Source organism: Myxocyprinus asiaticus, chromosome 45, assembly GCF_019703515.2.
Source record: "Myxocyprinus asiaticus isolate MX2 ecotype Aquarium Trade chromosome 45, UBuf_Myxa_2, whole genome shotgun sequence".
In the NCBI taxonomy this organism is placed as follows: Eukaryota; Metazoa; Chordata; class Actinopteri; order Cypriniformes; family Catostomidae; genus Myxocyprinus; species Myxocyprinus asiaticus.
The window spans coordinates 7226768-7245383 of NC_059388.1; the positions used below are offsets into that span (position 1 = coordinate 7226768).

An 18616-nucleotide genomic window follows, 5' to 3' on the forward strand; every position below is an offset into this window, starting at 1 on the left:
AGCATCATTGATTAAATAACTCTGGTGAAGTGGGAAAATGAATTCCAAATTAACCTTTTTTTCAAACTCGAATCATGCAATGTACACTATTAGCATGTATGTCCAGTAGAATGTTCTTTACTTATAGGAAAGCAATAATTGATGTGACATTGCAACTTCAAAGGCTCTGAGCCCTGTTGGCATGGCATTAAATTACTGGAGAAAAAAGATTTGCTATTAGCCGAGTGTTAAGTGTTCACCACTGTCTTACTCTATTCACATTACCTTCATACCTAAATGCATGCACTGTGTCCATGACAAAAGAAGGGGGAAAAATGCTGCTTTTTCATAATAAATAGTAACATTCTACCACAAAAGGCCTGTGTGTTTATCAGTAAACTTTCAAATTTCCATCTTTTTTCGCACGGCTGTTTTGAATGTTTTTTTATTTTTTTCTTCCTTGTGGAAAAACTCTGCTTGCTCTTCTGTTTTAAGGCAAACCAACATCAAGGAAGAGTTTTGATGTGTAAATACATTTTCACTGCTTTTATCATTTTTAATGTGGCGTATGTGTGTGCATTTTCTGTTCCACGACTTTCTCTCTTGCATTTCTTTTGAGATACAAAGTTTTAAATGTTACATATTGCCCTTTAAGTTTGTTGTCACCCTGATTTTAAACTTATATTTGTAGTTACAACACAATACTTTTGGGTTGGGTGGTTTAATGTTACTTATTGTGAAATATTAGAAATATCAACCAGTAGATATTTATATATCATTTATATTGCGGTATACAGTTGAAGTCAGAAGTTTACATACACTTAGGTTGAAGTCATTAAAACTTATTTTGTAACCACTCCACAGATTTCATATTAGCCAACTATAGTTTTGGCATGTCGTTTAGGACATCTACTTTGTGCGTGACATAAGTAATTGTTCCAACAATTGTTTACAGACAGATTGTAGCACTTTTAATTGACTATATCACAATTCCAGTGGGTCAGATTTTTACATACACTGAAGTTAACTGTGCCTTTAAGGATCTTGTGAAGATTCTGGAGGAAACAGGTAGATAATAATATATAAACACAGTAAAACGAGTTCTATATCAACATAACCTGAGAGGCTGCTCAGCAAGGAAGAAGCCACTGCTCCAAAACCGCCACAATAAGCCAGACTACATTTTGCAAGTGCACATGGGGACAAAGATCTTACTTTCTGGAGAAATGTCCTCAAGTCTGATGAAACAAAAATTTTACTGTTTGGCCATAATGACCATCAATATGTTTGGAGGAAAAAGGGTGAGGCTTGCAAGCTGATGAACACCATCCCAGCCGTGAATAGGCAGCATCATGTTGTGGGGGTGCTTTGCTTAAGGAGGGACTGGTGCACTTCACAAAATAGATGGCATCATGAGGAAGGAAATTTATGTGGATATATTGAAGCAACTTCTCAAGACATCAGCCAGGAAGTTAAAGCTCGGTCACAATGCCTCCAAGCATACCTCCAAATTTGTGGCAAAATGGCTTAAGGATAGTCAAGTCAGGGTATTGGAGTGACCATCACAAAGCCCTGACCTCAATCCGATTGTGGGCAGAACTAAAGAATCTTGTGCGAGCAAGGAGGCCTACAAACCTGACTCAGTTACACCAGATCTGTCTGGAGGAATGGGACAAAATTCCAGCAACTTATTGTGAGAAGCTTGTGGAAGGCTACCCAAAATGTTTGATTCAAGTTAAACAATTTAAAGGCAATGCTACCAAATACTAACAAAGTGTATGTAAACTTCTGACCCACTGGGAATGTGATGAAAGAAATAAAAGCTGAAATAAATCATTCTGTCTACTATTATTCTGACATTATTCTGACTTAAAATAAAGTAGTGATCTTAACTGACCTATGACAGGGAATGATTTCTATTATGAAATGTCAGAAATTGTGAAAAACTGAGTTTAAATGTATTTGGCTAAGTTGTATGTAAACTTTTGGCTTCAGCTGTATCATACACCCCGCACATTATGCTCAAATGCTTTCCTATGGTGAGCGAATGAATAAGCCCGCTGTCCTGCTGCACGAATGCGTGGCGAGCCCTCGTGGGCATGTCAGACTGGGTGTTAAAAACGATCAAGCACGGTTATACGATTCAGTTTGTACGCTGGCCACCTCACTCCAGTCTGCAATCTGTTTTGCAATCTGTGGTCCGACCACAGGATGCGGCGGTGTTGCGCGCAGAGATTCACCGTCTCCTTGCAAAAAAGCGATAGAGACTGTCCAAGACTGCGACACACAGTGGGTTTACAGCCGTTATTTTCTCATTCCGAAGAAAGACGATCATTCTATATCTGAGATGCTTGAATCACGCACTCGCAAAGCACCTATTCAAAATGTTAACTCAGAAATAGATCTTAACGCACATCCATACTCAGGACTGGTTTGCGTCAGTAGATCTGAAGGACGCATTCTTTCATGTATCAATTGCACCGAGTCACAAGCGGTTTTTGAGATTTGAACTGCATATCAATTCAAAGTCCTTCCTTTCAGTCTGTCTCTGGCTTCCCGCACATTTACAAAATGTATCAATGCGGCGTAAACCCCATTGAAAATGAATTGGGTGCATGTTTTGAATTACCTCGACAGTTGGTTATTACTAGCCCAAACAGAGGCTTCACTGACCGAACACAGAGACTTGCTGCTTTGCCATCTGAAAAATTTGGGTCTGAATGTCAACTGGGCGAAAAGCACACTTTTCCCCAGCCAGCAAATCTCCTTTTTGCATGCACCTCACACATGAGACCTCTCCAGTACTGGCTCAAGCACACGTTCCACATCGCGCCTGGATCCACGGGTGCATGCACATTGTGGTGACTCGCCGCTGCCTGGCTGTTCTTGCACCATGAACAGCGCCGGCCTTCTACCAACAGGGTCTTATGCTGGGTCAAAATTTCAGAAGAAAAGTGGTGACCACAGATGCATCCAACTCAGGTTGGGGCGTGGTGTGCGATGGACACCCGACTTTCAGCACCTGGACAGGTGCAGTACAGGCGAGACACATCAACTGCCTAGAACTACTGGCTGTCTTTCTAGCATTGAGAGCTTTTCATTCTGACATTATGAATCACCACTTTTGCAACCATGTTGTGAGAGGGTTAATAAATCATACTGTGTATATCTATATGGTTTATATAAATCTCAGACTACATTAATTTCCATCTGGCGTCCGCCACGTGGGACTCTTCATAAACACTTAAAGGAATAGTTCACCCAAAAATGAAAATTTGCTGATAATTTACTCACCCTCAGGCCATCCAAGATGTATCTGAGTTTTTTTCTTCATCAAAACAGAATTTAAGACTTTTAGGATTTCATTTCAGGCCTCGTCCTTCAAACAATGCAAGTGAATGTACTCAATTTTTTGATGGTCCAAAATGCATATTTAGGGTGCATCAAAATAATCCACACGACTCCAGTCGCCAAATAAAGTTATTCTGAACACAAACGATTGATTATTTTGAAAAACAAAACAATAGAGTCAGCTCTGTAAACAATGGAGTCGGAGTGTGCTCTGCTGGACAAACTACGTAATGACACCAATTCTAAAGCATTTTTTTCTGCATTATATGTTCTGAAAAAAAGTTTTCATATCTGCGCATATCGGTGAAATATACGGCGATACAATATAGCGGTGAAATGCTAATATTGGCCGATAATATCGGCCAGCCGATATATCGGTCGGGCAGTAATGTCACGTTGTGCGCCGTGATGGGATATAATTCCCCATAGTTACCGCAATTTTGAGTGAACTGAATCGAAAGGGAACGTCTCCGGTTACACATGTAACCTCGGTTCCCTGAGATGAAGGGAATGAGAAATTGCGAAAGCTGGCCACAGTACTACTTCAGTTTCATAATACGAGTGACTCACTCTTGTCCCTCAGTCAGAAAATTCTGAAGAAATTGTGACTGAGTGTCCGCTTATATAGGCCAACTGCGCGCCTTAAGGGGCGGGGCTCAGACACCATTGCCAATCAGAGGACCAGCGTGATTGTATAAGGGTTTCAGCAAGATCATAAGGACACTCCCCATAGTGCTAACAGCAATGTCTCATTCCCTACATCTCAGGGAACCGAGGTTAAATGTGTAACCGGAGACGTTTCCATATTAGTTGAAAGCCTATTCAGTTTCCTTGTGTTCCCAAAATAATGCTGCCAAATGTGTTCTTATCGAATTTGTATTTGTATTGCATTTCATCAATACAGTTAATGCTGCCTAAATGTGGTGAACGTGGTCTTGTATTATTTAATGATTTAATCACTTTCATCTTTGTTTCTTTAATACAAAGATATATGTATATTAGTGAACCTGTAGAGTTGTGTTTGCTATGCGTAAGCACAAACTGCTCTGTGGAAATAAAGCAAACTATACTTCGAGCACCTCCTAAGATGAATGAAACATGGAAAAAAGAATAACACTTTATATGCGCATGTTCCATGAGACAGGTTCACGCTGCACACCTCTGAACAAACCATGCATCAGACACTGGCATTGATGGCTTTTCTTTTATGTGTTCTTAAAAATATAATAGTGTTTCTTCATGCACGTGTCTTTGTGTCTAACAGACGTCTTACAGCCTATCGCAATGCCCTAATCATGATATGTAAATATGTGCATATCTATCAGTGGGTAGGGCTTCACTTGAGACTCAGAGAATTGAAGTAACATGGACAGGGTTTTTTTTTTTTGCCATTTAAAATTTCGGCAAATTCAGTGACATATTGCATCGGCGCTTCATAAGCATAAATTTGCTTCTCATCTTCTCACGGGCATCTGTGTTTCACGTGAGTGTTACACAAGCTATCTCTTGAGCATGCAAGTGCATGCGAGTCCAGCAGGCTTCCCAATATTTGTGCTCCAGAATCAGGAGAGGGCAGAGCGGGATCACTCGCGCCACTCAATCCAGTTTCTCTTGATATTGTGCTGCAGACCACTAAACTTACTAGACCCATTGGAATTATACTTGAAAGTTTTTTACCTTAAAACGCTATGGAGGAAGTCAAACATCTCAAATGGCTAGACAGCCCGACATTCAAACCACCATTGACAAGTAAAACAGCTACAACACTGTAATGTACCTAAATAAAGGGGTATTAAACTACACATCATCACCCTTCATAAAATTCTGTTCAATGTTGTCAGATATTAGGGGAAACAATGGCCATGTTTGCCTAAAGATATTCAAATATTCTCTGTAGAGATTACTTAATTAAGAGCCTTACGAAGTGTTTATTTTTGTTGGATAATTTTTACTTATGTGTTATTTTCATTGTTTCATTGCTTTGAGAAGATGTTGAGTTTCTTGAGGAAAGTTTATAATAATGATACTGGTCAACAACATATCGGGCTGAAATACTGTATGTGAGCCTGTATGTTTTTTTTTTTTTTTTTACATTTTTACTTTGAGTATGTTTGTCAAGTTCCAAATAAAGAGAAAATTAGGTAAGACATGTATAGTGACATAAAATGATTTAAATTGTGATCGCTCACCCCTATGTTTTATAATATAAATTTACTGCTGTGATTCTTTTGAATTTAACTCGGGTGGTAAATAATGTGAAGCTGTTTTTGCACTGATGACAGATTTATTCATTTTATCTCTAGTCTTATGTTTTGTTTGCATCCATAAAATTTCCTTCCCAAAAAAGAGATGTCAAATGAGATGAAGTTCCTTTTATTTATAAAGTATATTGACTGAGTTATCCAAAAGTAGACGACATCACATGGTTATTTAATATATATAAACCAATTTTTCATTGAATTTACAGCAAAAATAACTAGATCACGATATACTGATAAAAAATTACTCTTTCATATATGCTATAAATGAATTTCCTTTAAATATTTTGCACAAGTCTATGCAAAACCTGCTATTGCATGTTAACCCAAGTAAAGCTGAATCTCCCCACACACGCACTGATAACTGGTGTGTGTTGTGATTAGGGGACTCAGCAGGGCCCTGCAGTGAGCACAGGAGCCACAGACAAGAGAGAAGCTGCTCTTATCTCAGGCAATTAATCAGAGAGACTTATATTGCGGGACAATTATTCAAAGCTTATTCTTGAATGACTTACAGCCGAAAGCGTGCAGAAGTTTCCTCTGCTGGACGTGAAGGTCGCAAGAGCAAGGAGACACTGCAGGACAGAAAGCCGCTGGTGCATTTGTGCGTGTTTAAGATAGATACTGCAGACAAGGTCAAAGTCACAGCAAACTCTACTTCTGCTTAGATTTATTTCACACAAAGCATTTTTTTCATCTTGTTCTTGTTCTTTCAACTAGTCAGCATCTCTCCTCTCATGTGTTTTCATGTTAAATGTAAAATAGGAATGTACAAATATTGAATTTTGGCCTATATAGATTGTGATAATTTTATGTTATGGCCAAAAACAAATATGATGGCCGATATTACTACTCTGTACTGTTTATTTTCTTTTATTCCATGCTTTGAGAGGTTTTCATGCTTCAAGTAAAAAAAATCAGGCATCATAATATCGGTATATATCGGTTTTGCCAATTAATCGGCACCGATAACAGATCTCTAAAACTATCGGTTATCGGCAAAAATCCACACCGATAGCTTTCCCCTTTGTGTCCGGTGCTGGAGCGGCTGGGAAGGGTCCGCTGTCATTAGACAGTGTGAGAGTGGCCTCTAGAGGCGAAATAAAAACTATCACTTCACTGATGCCTTGTGGTGTTTGTTTTGACACGTGAGAGTACACTCTGCATGGAGCAGAACACTTCAGATGCAGATTTAAAACATAAATAACAAAAAGGTATGTATACAGTACACTACAGTACACATTGTCATATCATTGTAAAGTAATTAATTTGTTGACTAGATGCTGCATTAGTAATGTTTGCCTAACATTAAAGCTAACCTCAAGCGGTTAGAACAATGTGACAAAAATACATGGAAATTCTACCCAAACGTTTAAATGTCACGATAGATACCATCTATTATTATCTATTTGCATTAGTTTATATCCAGCTGATCACGTTTATGCATTTGTTAGTCAGCTAAGTTGCATATTTAAAGCAAGTGACGTGAGAAAGCAAATTAATATCTTCATGCAGCCAAGAGAAACGTATAAACAAATCAGAAAAGCATCTGATTTCAATTCAATTTTTTTATCCTCACTGCAATACGATGACTTCAGATCGATCACATTCTTGTGCTAAAAAAGGCTAGACACAGTGCAACAAATACAGTTTAACAGAAAGCAGGTGTCTCAATATGCTTTTACAGTTCTTTTTAATTAGACACATCATCTAAAAAAATGCGCTCCTGCACAAGACGCTGAATAAACAAAAACAAAGTGAAACAAAGATGTTCGTCTAGCATGCTTTTACATAGAAAACAAATAGATGGTTGCAAAAGCATTCAGTGTGAACAGCCCCTTACAGTAGGTGGAGGTCTATGGGCATTGCATCTTGCTCTCTTATAAGATTTTCTCAGATTAAGCAATGAGTTGTTTAAATGCTTTGTCAGGAAAAATGTTCAACTTGGAAATGTGTCTCAAGATCCTCGTGTTCAGTTCCAGTCTGTTGTGTTCCATCTGTTTGAACAGCCCCTGGCCTGGGCTCATAGTCTGAGCCGCTTCACCACCGAGTTCAGCCGAATACCACTGCTATCTGTGAATATTGCTACTCTACATACAACTGTACTGAATAAAAAAAACAATGTGGTATTTTGCTGTTATTATGAAGCTTGAGTCTAGAGTAGTAGGAATCAGTGCAAGTGTAACACCATATGAACTGTCTATTGAAGCATTTTCCCCCCTCATTTTACTTTTGACTTAACATTTGAGAATACGGACCGACTAAAACTTTTTATTTATTTATTTTATGCACATTAGTTGAAAATGAAATGCTCTTTTTAAACAGTCAGGATAGGAATGTTCTTTGCAATAATATAACAGCGCAGAATGGTTTATGTATTTATTGCGCCCTCTTGTGGACTGAGGAAACAACATCAATTTAAAAATCAGCTGACTTAAAATGTGAATATTAGTTTATATGTATTAATATTTGTGTATTTATTTCATTTAAAAGTGTACAGTACATATTCATGGTTCAGTCAGTACTGTTTATGTTTGTAATAAAGTTCAGCACTATTTTACTTTGAGTGTTCAATCAATTTTAAAAACTATCAGTTGATTAATCGGTTATCGGCAGGTATTGCCCAACTTAGTTATTGTATCGTTAAAATCCATTATCGGTCGACCTCTACATCAGTATGTTACAACATAACAGAAGATAGTTAAAGGAATGTTCCAGGTTCCATACAAGTTAAGCTCAGTCAACAGCATTTGTGGCATAATGTTGATTACCACAAAAAATTATTTAGACTCATCCCTCATTTCCTTAAAAAATACAAAAATAAATAAAATGAGGTTACAGTGAGGCACTTAAAATGGAAGTGAATGGGGCCCATTTTTGGAGGGTTTAAAGGCAGAAATGTAAATCTTACAATTTTATAAAAGCACTTACTGTACATGAATTCTTATGTCGGAAACTGTGTATCATTTTAGCTGTAAAGTTGTTTAAATCATCATTTACCGGGATTACAGGGTTTAAGATGTTGCATTGTCATGGCAATGGAGTTGTAAAATTGGATAAAACTTTATACAGAAAAGGTAAGCAAACGATTTTATGTTGCTAAAGTCATGTTAACATGCATATGCTTTACATCTTGCTGCTATACTTTTGAAACAGTGAGTATTTCAGCGTTTACAGATTGGCCCCATTCACTTCCATAGTACATTTTTGTGGTAATCAATATTATTTCACAAATACTGTTGATTGAGCTTAACTTGTATTGAACCCAGAATATTCCTTTATTTAGTACTTTTGAAACCTGGCATAAAATAAGATACTATTTAAATTAGAAAAAAAAAAAGCCTTGATATTATACCATGGCAATAATAAAATAACACTACTATTGAGCATTACGATATAGTCTCTGATATGTCGTTCATGTAAATCCATCTAGATGACACTTTTTTTTGTGTTGTTTTGTATATGGAGTTTTTAGCATAATACACTTGGTTTTGAAGACTTTTTTATAATTGAAATTTTAATGAATTAAAATGATAGTTTTTGTCATTTAAATTGATAGCAGTTGTTTGACAGTCAATGGCAAAATAAAAAAAAAAAAAAAAGAAAGAAACATCTTTTTTTAGGGTTTTCCAATGTGTAATGCCAATATCAAGAAAGCATGGTTACCAATGGCCGATTATTGTCAATATATAAATGAAAAACAATTTAATAATTGCAAATGAACAATACACAACATCTCTGAAATTAACACCTATTTTACACTAATACCATTTGAATACTGAAAATGTACGTTGACATTTTTTTTCTATTATCAAAATTAAAGGAATATTCCGGGTTCAATACAAGTTAAGCTCAACTGACAGTATTTGTGGCATAATGTTGATTATCACAAAAATGAGTTTCGACTCATCTTTCCTTTTCTTTAAAAAAAGCAAAAATCTTGGTTACAGTGAGGCACTTACAATGGAAGTGAATGGGGACAATTTTTTGAAGGGTTTAAACAGAAACGTGAAGCTTATAATTTTATAAAAGCACTTACATTAATTCTTCTGTTAAAACTTGTGTATTATTTGAGCTTTCAAGTTGTTTAAATCATCATTTTTACAGTCATTTTAGGGTTTGTTGACTACATCATCATGGTAACAAAGTTGTAAAATTGGTTATAACTTTACACAGAAAAAGTTAAGTGATTTTGTCACACTAAAATCATTTTTACACTCATATCCTTTATGTCTTGTGGCTATACTTTTGAAACAGTATTTTAATGTTCAAAAATTGGCCCCCATTCACTTCCACTGTAAGTGTCACACTGGAACCAACATTTTTGCTTTTTTTAAAGAAAAGGAGGGACAATTCATAATACATTTTTGTGGTAATCAATATTATGCCAAAAATGCTGTCAATTTTGCTCAACTTGTATTGAACCTGGAATATTCCTTTAAGGAAGTGACACAAGGGAAGGCTAAAGTCCCAAATATACTTCCTATGAAATAGAAGAACAAATGGGTGTGATGTCATTTAGAACAAAATCTGGCCAAAAAAATTGTGGTTTTGCATTTGTTTCGGTGGTTCATAACAGCTCGCCTGGGTGAACTTTTAGGAAAACATCTAACCATCTGTTAAACATCTTACTGCTATTGGTCGACGTCATTGGTAGGTGTGACCTGGAGCTCCACCTACCTTGACGCAGACAGCTGATTTTGTTTATTTTGTTCAGTCAGTCAAAATCAGTCAACAAGGACACACTGGCGTGCAGATTTATTAGGAAGCTGGTGCAAATTTACCAACATCTGTCTGATTGTTCATGTAGTGAAATTTTCCAAGATGTCATGCGAGGTTTTGTTTTAATTAGTCTACAAAAGGAATAAAATCTACTTAAATACCCTCAAGTGCCCATTTACTCATGTGCCGTCTGCAGCAAAAGCCATTCACACATCTGCCCAAGTTAAGATAAGCCTATCATCATCCTTTTATATTTATTCTGCACATTAACACTTTTAGACACTGATCTTTCCAGCAGTATCAGTGTCATCATTAATTACCAGAACTAGAGCATAGCATGTTAGCGCATTAGCAGCATGAATTCAGAATGGAAACAAGACAAATTAAACATATTCTACTGCATATATATTATTTTAAATCATCATCAAGTGGTTAAAACAGGCTCTTTTACTGACAGAAATACTCAGACCAGCCCAACTGGCACCAACAATCATGCCATGGTCAAAATCACTGAGATCACATTTTTCCCATTCTGATGGTTGATGTGAACATTAACTGAAGCTCTTGACCCATATCTGCATGATTTTATGCACTGTACTGCTGCCACACGATTGGTTGATTAGATAATCGCATGGATGATTGTTGGTGCCAGACGGGCTGGTTTGAGTATTTCTGTAACTGCTGATCTCCTGGGATTTTCATGCACAACAGTCTCTAGAATTTACTCAGAATGGTGCCAAAAACAAAAAAAACGTCCATTGAGTGGCAGTTCTGTGGATGGAAATGCCTTGTTGAGAGAGGTCGACAGAGAATGGCCAGACTGGTTTGAACTGACAAAGTCTACGGTAACTCAGATAACCGCACTGTACAGCTGTGGTGAGAAAAATATAATCTCAGAATGCTGTTCTGAGATGCAGTTTGGCGCTGTTTTGGTGGCACGAGGGGACCTACACAATATTAGGCAGGTGATTTTAATGATGTGGCTGATTGATGTATATGTCTATTGGTAGAGTGTATACTTTTTATCTATTTAATATGGACAATCAGAATTGATTTAGATGTTTTAATGGATGTTATGCTTTTTAATATTAATATAATATCAATGCATTTCCTCTTGTTTTAAATCATTCATAATTCTCTTACAGTTGCGATCAAACTGGTTTTAAAAAAAGCTATTGTAGGAAAGTTTGTTTTGTAGATCTCTCGTCCATTAAACACACTCCTACAGGTTGATTCATTTCCACACATGCACACAGGACGCTTTCAGATGTTAGTAATTGTCCCGCGAGGAGGCTGTGTGGAATTGGAACATTAAAAGTATCTTATCTCTTCTCATTTAGCCTGTGACTCGCATTCTCCATTGATTGGAGCCCCCAATAAACGAGCTGTCTTTAATTGCAGCAGCCCTTAATCCAACTTTTCTTTTTTAATGTACCACAGAGAGAGGAAGGGGGGGTGCTGAGAAAGATTTTAATGAAAGTGATATGAGTTCAACCCCCCTTACCATACCTAACTATTTGTGTGTGTATTAGCATGACGGTTCGAGAGAGCTGGTTAGTTGCATCAGGCATTGGACTCTGGTAAATTGACAGCTCTCTTTCTCTCTGCTCATTCACTCTTTACCTTATCTCTCCATTTTAATTACTTCACAATGTGTGTGTAAGCTTGTTTTCATTCCCATGTACCATTTTTGGCGCAGTGGCTTTCTCACATTATCACTCCCTGTCTTTAGTCTTATTCGCATTTGTAAGTGACACAATCAATTAAGCGCTGTGTGTTTATATGTGAGAGCGTACAAATCCATGCTTTTCTTCGCCAGTGCCAAATGAAACGGGAAGGAGGGGGTGATTTTTGATATCAGATGAAAGAGAAACTGGTTTCAAGTGAAAACCAAGCCGTTTCTCTGCTGGACGGACAAGTAAAGGCCTGATGTCTGAAAATTATCACACACATTCAGGAATATATCTTTTTAATCCCTCCCATGAGCACTTTGTTTGAGCACCAAACACATGCTGGTTTTCATATAATATGTGGTACTCTCCACGAGTTGGGTGCACTTTGGTGTCCTATTAGTTTTTATGGCATTAGAGGCACAAATTCCATGTTTTTTGTTGCAAGAACTATTAGATATTTTGGATATAAACTATCATCAAACACGAGATTAATATAGCATGAAATGTAGGTCATTTTAAACGCATCAAATGTCTGCTGTCATCCATTCAACATTGTTAGTAAAGTTATTGAGAGAAAAATGATCAAATGAATATTTGTCTTTAATTTATGAGAAATGAAAATGTATCAATAACTTTAATTCAACATTTGGTCCCAGACTAGCTTGCCTATACTGAGTGATAGCGTCATTGAGGCTAAGTCTGCAATTCTGTTAATCATTCTGACAATCACACTAAATAACACTTTTTAAATAACAGTTTTAAACTGTATTTAGACATGTCCTAAATATTAGTAACAGGTTTGCAAAAATTGCAAACCTCATATAAAATAAATAGATATACAAAATCCATTTATCCTAATATTTCGTTTGACCTTCTGAATTTGACTACCTACATTTCCTGAAGTTTAAGCACAACCTGATCATTGAAAAAGGGGAAAAACATTAAAATAATTTTGTACCCTATTCAGGGCCAGGGTCATATCCATCCTCAAACTCTCAAACTCACTTTCCCTTTTTTCATTCTCTGCATTAATTGTTTGAGAGAAAAATGAGTACTTCTATTCCAGGAAGAAGAGAAAACTAAGGATAGAGACGTAAAATGCAAATATCACCCATGCTTTTTTTCATACAAATTAAATGTCAGCGTCGTGAAATACTGTCACTTTCCCTCACGCTGAGGAGGTGATGACAAATCCATATTCTTCCTTTAAATAAAAATTCTTATTATGGCGACTGGCGCAGTAATCACGCCAGCACAAAGCCTTCCCGTGATTAACGATAGCAATTTATTGTGTGAGAGAGCCGAGGAGAGGGAGAGCGACCGACGCAGAAGAGACATCATCTTTATCATAATTCGTATCATAAATAACCAGCCCCAGCCAATCAGAGAGCAGCCGGCGTGTCATTCCCAAATAACCTTTGATAACTATTACCATTTCACCGGCCGGAAGAAAGCAGAAAGTCACAATGTTATCTTATCCCCATTCTGCACGTATAGAATACAACAATATTACCATATAGATTACACTATTTATAATAGAGAGTGTCAGAGGGGTCTGCCTGCACTTCCTGTCATCCATTGTGGCACAGAGAGTACAAGCGAGTGTTGCAGTGGCCAGATTACCACTGGTTAACTGGTATCAGACAACACTAGTGTGTAGTAGGGTCTGTGTATGTGTGCTTGAAGATATTAGAAAAGTTTGATTTAACCAGAGATTGCTTCTGCACTCGGATGTGTGTGTGATGTTGTGTGTGTGTCTGTGTATATATCTTGTTCACTCTGTTGTTCTGCTGTGTAATCAGGTGTAGATGATTTTGATCTGTTGTTCTGATATCCACCCTCTATTCCACCCCAAGATGCTCTTTCCCTGTTAATATTGCTCCTCTTCTTCACACTGACTCCCTCTGTATTATTTTCCCCATCCTCATGCTGCCTTATTATCTACAGTATTTGCAAAATAGGGCTGCATGAGGTCTAATTAGTGATGTTTGCTAAGGCAAACAATACTACTATTGTTGCTCATATGGTGGGTTGAGGATTTAAACAAGAACCATAACCGTAAGTATTAAACTTCTGTGCATAACTCTTCCCACTATGTTTCTGATATGGACATGAGCGTTATGTCAAATTGTGTTGCATGCTGTGGCTTGGTGTTGTATTACTTCTCTTAGCAAACAGGCTTTTTCTCTACACCACTCATGTTTTCTTCAGAAAATGTTCATGTTTTAATAAAATAATGGTTTATTATAACAATTGCAAAATGTCCCTGTAGTTGGAACACGTGCTCCAAAACGTTGAGTCGTGTTCCATCATTTGTCAGTGTCCGACTTGAATCATTTCCTGATCCTGTTTCCCCCCTTTTTGTTCTGTACCTAACAATAAAGTTGGCAAAAAAAGAAAAAAAGTTTTTTTTTTTTAGACTTATATTAATATTTTGTGTATCTCCCTCTGGCAGATGAGGAAGAGGAGGAACCTGTTCCTGCAGACTTGGGCACTTCTGCGGAGGCCATGCAGGTCTCCCTGGGTGAGGAAGAGGATGGTGAGGAAGAGGAAAATGATGAGAACTGGCTCAGTCGTCATGAAGGACAGAGTCCCAGACCTGAAGGTTTATTGCCAGCTGCCAAGAGACCCCGCCTGAGTACCAAACCTGGCGTTAGCCCAGAATGGAGCTATGAGCCACGGGAACCCCTCAGCTCACTTAACTCCCAGCACATGCCCCTTTCCCCTTCCCCTCCCCTCTCCCCTGAACTACCCCGACCACCTGTGGCACCCCCTACACCTGGACACAAGCCCAAACTCCCCTCCCCATCTCCTGCACGGCAGAAGAACAAGTCACCCAAAAGAGGGGGAGGAACTGCACCCACTGGGGTGTTGGGGCGGTCACTTACGTTGACGCCACCGAAGACCAATCAGAAGGCAGGAAAGAGGTCACCGGCTAGGCCCAAAAGCCCACGTAGTCCAAGGCCAAGTCCTGTCCATTTGGGGGTGGCTGGGCGTGGTTGGCCCGGACCACCAGGAGATGATAGTTCTCGTGATGGCCAGATCAGATGTCACGATACAGGAGATGAGGATATTGAGAACTCTATAGCCGCAGTGATTGCTCGTGCTTGTGCAGGCGGAGAAGGCACATCGGACCCATTTGCTTATGACTCGGACTCGAACAGTGAAGGGCCAAACCCTCCAAAACCTGTGGCTAAACACACACTTAGCCACATCAAACCTCCACAAGCTCTTGCCGTAAAACACCCACCTCCGCCAATCCCTCCTCTCCTCAACACACCCAACCGTTGGACTATGGATGACTCTATAGACGAGGTCATCCGAAAGGCCAATCAGGGTCAAAAGCCAATTCAGGCACCAAGTTTATCACCCCCAGAGCCCGCTTACCTGTCCTCCCCATCAGACTCGCCCCCCACACCTCCACCCACTCTCAAACTTCCCCAGGAAAGAAAAGAGCCGGCAACCACCATTTTTCTAAAGAAGAAACTCAAGAAAGACATCAGGGCCAAATTGAAGAAGAAAGACAAGGAGCAACTCAAGGAGAAGGGCAAGGACAAAGGTAAGAACAAAGACAAGAACAAGGAGAAGAAGCGGGAGAAGGAGCGAGGACTCGTTGAAGAGAACAAGATGCCCTGGCCAGAGTTATTGCTTGGAGGTGAGGAACAGCGAGTCGGCATTGCTGGGAAGAAAGAGAAGGACAAGCACAAGGACAAAAAGAAAGATAAAGAGAAGAGCAAGAAAGAGAAGGAGAAACGAGACAAGGGCAAGGAGCGAGGCAAGGAGGAAAAGAGGATATCTCTAGGAGCCAAAGACATCGCCGCCTGTGCCACCACCCCTCTCTTCAGCCCCCAGACTTGTCTACGCATCCCATCAATGTTGCCTCCTCTGCCTCCAATACTGCCCGACAAACTCTTCCCACACCCCAAAGACACCAAAAGTAAAGACAAGGACAAGAAGAAAGACAAGAAAGAGAAGAAGAAGAAGAAAGAGAAAGATCGAGAGAAGGAGCACGAGAAGGAACGGGAAAAAGAACGGACTAAGGAGAAGGAACGAGACAAAGATGAGAAGAAGAAAGAGAAAGACAAGAAGGAAAAGACAAAAGAAAAGGAGAAAGAGAAGCCAAAGCTTAATAAACCAAGCTTAATGGTAAGAAGCGCCTGCACATGTGAAGCCCCTTCTCTAACCATTGTTGTGGAAGCTACTTTGAGCTTCTCATAATGCACAATATGAACGAATTCAAGCTGAAGTGTCATTTTTTTGCACACTAGCATCACCAAAGAGAATTGCAATAATACACATTTTTTTAAAATTGTTTCCTGAATACACCCTTCATCTATCATAGGTCTAACAAACAAAAAATCTCGCCCCAAACTCAGGGCAATGGTTGAGGCAATATTGCCGTGTCTGGCAGGTCTGATGCTCAAACAAACAGGTTCATTTACTTGAACTGTCCGATCGAGTCGAATCGCTACAATTAATTTGAGTTCAAACACTACATATTGGAGAGAGGGTGCATTTTCGGAGAGCATGTTCAAGTATTGTCTCAGTTCACTCAAATTTACTTGCGTAATGTTACATATTTCTGGGATTTGATTTTATCAATCAGGAATTTATTGGATTGTGAAATTGGTCTCTATATGAGAGGTGAAAAATAAGATACATTTGTTAAATAAGCCGATAAGGAAAATAATTTAGAAGTAGGGCTGGGCGATATGACGATATATATCATGGTGACGATATATTGTAAAGTGTCAATTGATAGAGATTTTGCTATATCGTTTATATTGCGTTATGTAAATTTCCATATGCGTGGTGTGGACTTATCTATCAGTGAGTAGGGCTTAACGTGTGACTGAGAGAATTTTTTATTTTTTTTTTGGATTTGTCCCCTTTTTCTCCCAATTTGGAATGCCCAATTCCCAATGCGCTCTAAGTCCTCGTGGTCGCATAGTGATTCGCTTCAGTCCGGGTGGCGGAGGACGAATCCAAGTTGCCTCCGCATCTGAGACAGTCAACCCGCGCATCTTATCTCATGGCTTGTTGAGCGCGTTGCCACGGAGACATAGCGTGTGTGGAGGCTTCACGCCATCCACCGCGGCAACCACGCTCAATTCACCATGCGCCCCACCGAGAACAAACCACATTATAGCGACCACGAGGAGGTTACCCCATGTGACTCTACCCTCCCTAGCAACCGGGCCAATTTGGTTGCTTAGGAGACCTGGCTGGAGTCACTCAGCATGCCCTGGGATTCGAACTAGTGAACTAGCGAACTCCAGGGGTGGTAGCCAGCGTATTTTTATCACTGAGCTACCCAGGCCCCCTATGACTGAGAGAATTGAAGAAACATGGGTTTTTATGGCATTTGAATTTTTTTTGTGGCCGCCCAAGCAAATTCAATGACATTCAAAAGCGCTAAATATGCTTCTCATCTGACGTGTGCATCTGTATTTCACGTGAATGTGGCACGTGCTATTTCTGGAGCACTAAGTGCATGCGAGTCCAGCAGGCTTCTAGATGTTTGTACTACACAGACAGGAGAGCGTAGAGCGGGTTCACTTGCACTACTCAATCATTTTTGACCCAATAAAAATCCTTATGGAGAAAGACATCTCCACAGAAGGGGATGACTCCCAAACAAGTTATGAAAATGAAGAGGAGCTCGTTATTAAAACAGGTGCGACATCTGTGGTGTGGGTTCACAAAAGCCAACACAGAGCAAAAAACAGTCGCACAACAATAATCACTCGTAATACAAGCAATCTATTTTATCACCTAAAAGTTTTGCAAGAATTGTTATATTTATTTGATATGGTTCTGAAAGAAGTGTTTTTTTTTATGTATTCTTATGTATTATTTGCTTTGTTGCATTGCTTTAAGAAGGTCTTGAGTTTCTTGAGGAAAGTTTATAATAATAATAATAATAATAATAATATTGGTTAACAACATATCAGATTGAAATGTGGCATAATGTGAAATGTAGCTTTTTGGAGAAGTTGAGTGTTTATTTTTTGTTACTTTTTATGTTTGTTTTTTTTTGTTGTTTTTTTTTACTATATTTTTTTCAGTTCCAAATAATATAAGAAGTAGATTTCATTTATAAAGTATTTAATTCACTGACTGGAGTTTCCAAATTTAGGCATTACGATATGGTTATTTAATACATTAACATTTTTTTTCCCCCAAATTGTACTATATCATGATATATATCGTTATCGTGGTATAAAATTGGTCATATCACCCACTCCTATCTCAAGCAGAGCAAGATTCAAATTTTTCGATTTGAAACAACATGCACTGATGAATCGAGCACAATAAGACCAGGATGTATTTAGAAAGTAAAAAGGATACATTTTTATTTCATGTTAACCTTGATTGGAGTTGGAGTTACTCCCCAGCACTGGCCTCACTTAATCACGTGTACATAGGTTTACATAAGCAACATGTTATCATCTTTGAATGCTAACTACACCACATTGGCCATTCATAAAACTTCCGCATGAATTTAGTATGACTTTCAGGTGCAGCATCAATAATGCAAAACACAAGGGAGTCGCACAGATAGATTTACTAGCTGGCATCGTTTCGTGCATGAGTGTATCTTTCTGTGTGTGTATCTTTCTGTGTGTGTGT

General features: G+C 38.7%; 1 protein-coding gene across 2 annotated transcripts in view; it reads left to right on the forward strand.

Moving 5' to 3' along the window:
- The window catches only part of LOC127435405 (transcription initiation factor TFIID subunit 3-like), a 91207-nt gene that overhangs the window by 49363 nt on the left and 23228 nt on the right, over nucleotides 1-18616 (forward strand). For both annotated transcript variants that reach the window (XM_051688865.1, XM_051688866.1), the window contains one exon: nucleotides 14439-16129. In XM_051688865.1, coding sequence (XP_051544825.1) covers nucleotides 14439-16129 — 1691 coding nt within the window. The remainder of the gene's footprint in view (nucleotides 1-14438; nucleotides 16130-18616) is intronic.